The 5590-nt window shown below is 44.9% G+C and overlaps 1 protein-coding gene across 1 annotated transcript in view; it reads left to right on the top strand.

Moving 5' to 3' along the window:
* Positions 1 to 4996, top strand: part of LOC139553796 (zinc finger protein GLI1-like) — a 166988-nt gene extending 161992 nt beyond the window's left edge. The window contains exons 16-17 of the mRNA XM_071366474.1: positions 1 to 115; positions 961 to 4996. The exon at positions 1 to 115 is cut by the window's left edge and continues 1043 nt beyond it. Of these exons, the coding sequence (XP_071222575.1) occupies positions 1 to 115; positions 961 to 1881 (1036 nt within the window). The 3' untranslated portion in view covers positions 1882 to 4996. The remainder of the gene's footprint in view (positions 116 to 960) is intronic.
* Positions 4997 to 5590: the final 594 nt, after the last annotated feature.

Below are 5590 nucleotides of genomic sequence, written 5' to 3'. Positions count from 1 at the left end.
CTATGTGCAGTCCCAGCAGGCTCTGCTGTGGGGTCAGGAGCAGGACCAGAGTGGGATAGCAGCAGAGGGAAACCCCCTTCCTCTGTCAGACAGCATGGACATGACAGGACAACAGGTGGCTGTTTCTCCTCACCCTTTGTCTTCTTCTGTTTCTCCTCACCCTTTGTCTTCTTCTGTTTCTTCTCACCCTTTGTCTTCTGTTTCTCCTCACCCTTTGTCTTCTTCTGTTTCTCCTCATCCTTTGTCTTCTTCTGTTTCTCCTCACCCTTTGTCTTCTTCTGTTTCCCCTCACCCTTTGTCTTCTTCTTTTTCCCCTCACCCTTTGTCTTCTTCTGTTTCTCCTCACCCTTTGTCTTCTTCTGTTTCTCCTCACCCCTTGTCTTCTTCTTTTTCCCCTCACCCTTTGTCTTCTTCTTTTTCTCCTCACCCTTTGTCTTCTTCTGTTTCTCCTCACCCTTTGTCTTCTTCTGTTTCTCCTCATCCTTTGTCTTCTTCTATTTCTCCTCACCCTTTGTCTTCTTCTTTTTCCCCTCACCCTGTGTCTTCTTCTTTTTCCCCTCACCCTTTGTCTTCTTCTGTTTCTCCTCACCCTTTGTCTTCTTCTGTTTCTCCTCACCCCTTGTCTTCTTCTTTTTCCCCTCACCCTTTTGTCTTCTGTTTCCCCTCACCCTTTGTCTTCTTCTTTTTCCCCTCACCCTGTGTCTTCTTCTTTTTCCCCTCACCCTTTGTCTTCTTCTGTTTCTCCTCACCCCTTGTCTTCTTATTTTTCCCCTTACCCTTTGTCTTCTGTTTCCCCTCACCCTCTGTCTTCTTCTCCTCTTTAATCCCCCTCTTTTATAGTAAAGTGTTTTGTGGCGTTTTCAAAGGATATTTCCTGAAGATAATGTGTTTGCTTGCTTGTCTTGAATTATTAATGATAGCACTTTAAACTAAATGTTGATCTCATTTGATTTGACTCAGGTGGCCATGATGCAGCAGCAGCCTGGTCCCCACAATCACCAACACCAGCCCCAGCAACAACACCAACAAAGCCTCTACCCCAACCCAGACTCCAGCTTCCCAAGCTATTCCACCAACCAGAACCTGATGATCCCCCTAGGCCATAGCCGAGGAGGCCCCAGCTCCGGCTCCTCCATCCCCCCTAACGAGGTCCCCATGATGAGCCTGCCTGGAGGGCCAGGGTCCTGCTACAGCCAGGAAATGGGAGTCCCTGTGGTCCCTAGACCACCCCAGGGCCGGAAGCCTCTCATCAGGCAGATTAGCCTCCAGTCCCAGCCAGGAGGAGGGTACCTGGGCAGTCCTCCACACCTCAGCCCAGTCCAGTCTACCTCCAGCCCAAGGAGAGTAGTCCGACTGCCCCCTGTCCAGCGCCCTCAGACCCATCAGGAGATCTTCTCTCCCTCCAACAATAGCAACATGTATTACTCGGGCCAGATCCACATGCAGCACCCTGACATGGACAAGCAGCAGATCCAAACCCAGCGGATCACCCATCCTCACCAGGACCCAACCCAGACCGGGCCCTGCCTCAACCAGCACCAGGGGCACCTGGTAACCCATATGGACCATCAGAGGAACAAGTCTGCCCAGCTGGGCTACCTCCATGAATCCACCCCCGTCTCCAATGCTCTGGAGAACGTGGATCTGGATAATGCCCAGATAGACTTTACCTCCATCATTGATGACCCAGACCCCTCGTCCTTCAGCCCCGTCAATCCACCTCTCCATGGAGGTTCATCCCAGACCTCGTCCCGTCTCACCACCCCACAGACCTCCACCACCCTGCCCTCCTCTGTGCTCCCCAACATGGCTGTAGGGGACATGACCTCCATGCTCACCTCTCTGGCTGATGAGAACAAGTACCTGAATACTTTGTCTTAGAACCTGAACACACTCATAAAGTTGACTAGAGGGGCTCATCCATCTGTCTTAAGAGACTAAGTAGCTGAAGATACTGTCGTAGTACAAGTACCTAGACTGTCCTAGAGTGGACCCTAGGGCCACAGCCCGTTGGTGTTAGCTTACCTCTTAACATAAAGTTACAGGAAATGACTGTGTAGAGTAAAGGTACTGACAATATGTCCCCTTTCTCTTGGCCTCACACAGACGTGTTCTGTCCCTGGCCAGGATGGACAGATACACAATAGCTACTCTTTAGAGGACTTTAAACCAAACCAAAGGTGCCTACTGATCTTGATCACTGTGTTCTCTTGTCTCACGAGAAGATGACTGACTTTGGAGTTGCTTGGTACAATACTGTTGCTCGGTACAATACTGTTGCTCGGTACAATACTGTTGCTTGGTACAATACTGTTGCTCGGTACAATACTGTTGCTCGGTACAATACTGTTGCTTGGTACGTAACTGTTGCTTGGAACAAAACTTTTGTTTGGTGCAAAACCGTTGCTTGACGCAGAACTGTTTGCCTGAAATGACTGTCATCACCATAACGACGTCATCGCCATAACGACGTCATCACCGTAAGGACATCATCACCATAGTGATTTCAGTCATAGAGGTTATTTAGGGCAACAGAGAGGGTACTACGATGTAAATAAGTTATACATGTATATGCTGTGTATATGACAATGTTGACAGTGACAGTGATGGAACTCTAATGTCTGTCTCGTGGACCGCTTGTGGAATTCCAAGGCCTAACTCTTCTGTAATGAGAACTGAGAAAAACAGAGCTGTTCCAAGGAAGAATGTAAAAAAAAAATACTGATAGACACCTGAGTGCTTTAAAGATTAACCTATATTCCCAGGGACACACTCCTGTCAGGGACACACTCCTGTCTGGGACACACTCCTGTCTGGGACACACTCCTGTCAGGGACACACTCCTGTCTGGGACACACTCCTGTCTGGGACACACTCCTGTCAGGGACACACTCCTGTCTGGGACACACTCCTGTCTGGGACACACTCCTGTCTGGGACACACTCCTGTCTGGGACACACTCCTGTCAGGGACACACTCCTGTCTGGGACACACTCCTGTCTGGGACACACTCCTGTCTGGGACACACTCCTGTCAGGGACACACTCCTGTCAGGGACACACTCCTGTCAGGGACACACTCCTGTCAGGGACACACTCCTGTCAGGGACACACTCCTGTCAGGGACACACTCCTGTCAGGGACACACTCACACGATAGTGATGTCACACACACATAATGATGACACACACACACGATAGTGATGACAAACACACGATAGTGATGACACACACATAATGATGACAGACACACGATAGTGATGACACACACACATAATGATGACACACACATAATGATGACACACACACACAATAGTGATGACACAAGCACATAGTGATAACACACACACATAGTGATGACACACACACACAATAGTGATAACACACACACATAGTGATGACACACATACATAATGATGACACACACACACGATAGTGATGACACAAGCACATAGTGATAACACACACATAATGATGACACAAGCACATAGTGATAACACACACACATAATGATGACACACACACACATCATAATGATAACATATCATATCAGTATTTACGCAGTGGCCTTTTTGGCATGAATCTGCTTCCATACTCTGAATGTGTTGTACGGTAAAGAGACCATGTTTTTAGACAGAGCTTGTTTGCACCCCATACAAGTTACACGTTTACTCTTGCTAAGTGTTCTTAAAGCAGCTCACTCTTTTACAATTATAGGAGTTATCGGGGAAGAATATAAAAAGTGCCTTTGTCTAAACGTATATAGGGGGCATAAGAGGTACAGAGAATAAAAGAGAGATGGGGAGGGAGAGAGAGAGAGGTGGCACCACCGAATGAACTAAAACATAAAGTATATTTTTGGGCAGTACAGTCTCACAGGACCGAACTCCATCACCTGCTGTACGTACTGTTGTTTACAGGGTCTTAACGATGCCTTCACTTACCCTGAACATGTTCAACAGGGTTTATAAGGAATTGGGTGTACTGCGTTGAGGTAATGTATCTGAGGTACTTTAACGTGTATAGGGACCTCTGAGATGCAGGATTTGTGGCCCTCTGGCTATAGAGATAGAATCAGTCCACCCACTATGCTATCGTTGACAACAATGGGTAGGAACGTTCCGTAGAGGATATTTCTACACCTCTGACAGCCTGTCTGTAGCCATGACCAGTAGAACTGATATCACATGACAGGACTTCATATCGTAGCATTGCACTGCATGGCACGCGGACAGACGGTTCTCTCTCCTTGGCTTTGTGACAGTCCAAGAGGCCAACACATACAGGAGGCCTACGTGGCTTTGATTTCACGTAAATGTCACCTTGGAGGACAATGACAAGTATCTTACAGTAGTATCTATCTGTTTGAATTTAAATTCTAGATCACGTTTACACACATTTACGGTAGATCCTATGAGGCTGTCTTTCATTTCAGTATTGGTGCCTTTTTAACCCTGCTTGGTCACAATTAGTACTGTTCTGTAGTTGTTAATACAACATTAGGGCCTAGAGTTAGTCGTCATGGAAACTCCTGGTCCTATCCATGACGAACCGTTGACATTTGAGCTAGTTTGGAAAACTGTGTACAGACTAGCGGCCAACCAAAGACGATTTGAACTAACAATATTCAATGAATAAAAAGAAAATATGCACGAATTCATTTTACATAATACTAATAATCACAGTCACAGCGATGAAGATGTGAATGGTTTGATACTGCTGTTACTTAGAATGTATGATATTTTTTTAAATAAAAGTAACACGTTCTCTTTTTGTTTTTATAACAACACTTTATCATGGATATGTGTCTTTCTCTGTGTAGTGTGTTTTGATACCTGTCTGTCACCATTCAATCAGACGTTTTGCTGGCAAAATAATATTATTTTAAGCAACAATGGCTATAATAGTAGCGTTTACTATATACACGACAGCCGAGTGATATATTTTATACAAATGTACTATATTTTACCAGTTAAGAAATAAACATGTTCAACTTGGGATGGATGCAAAATGTCTGTATCTTACTGTATATTTTTATGACGTTCTTATTGACTTATATTGACTTATATCCTAACTGCCTCTGTTGAGAATGTCTGAGTAAATGCAATTTCTCCGTACAGCCACTAGAGGGCAATGGAGTCTTTTATAGATGGGAGAGTAAGCTACTGTATGTTTTTACACTTGGAAAGGGGATACCTAAACTGTGTTCGAATACTCATACTAACCGCACTAACCATACTATGTGTGACATAAATTGAGTATATAGTATGCTTATTGGTCATAGTATGGATATAGTTAGTATGCCAAAAGTTCCCGGATGTCACACTAAATTCGTTAAAATACGAAGTATACATGCAGTGGACACTATTTCCGTGCTTTTAGGGCCCATAATGCAATTCTTCCGAAAGTGGGCGTGGCTTCACAACGTTTTCAGATTTGAAGAAAATTGCCGAAAATATGCAGCCGAAGTCCAAAAAGAGAGTATATAAAAGTTTTACTTTAACTAATTGTGACAAATGTTAAGAAAATGTTGAGCAATGTAATAAAGTAATGACTTTTCAAATAGCATATCATTATAGCAGTATGTACCGG

Source organism: Salvelinus alpinus, chromosome 2, assembly GCF_045679555.1.
Source record: "Salvelinus alpinus chromosome 2, SLU_Salpinus.1, whole genome shotgun sequence".
Taxonomy (NCBI): domain Eukaryota; kingdom Metazoa; phylum Chordata; class Actinopteri; order Salmoniformes; family Salmonidae; genus Salvelinus; species Salvelinus alpinus.
The sequence above is the reverse complement of the archived record's forward strand: the minus strand, read 5'-3'. Positions and strand labels throughout refer to the sequence as shown.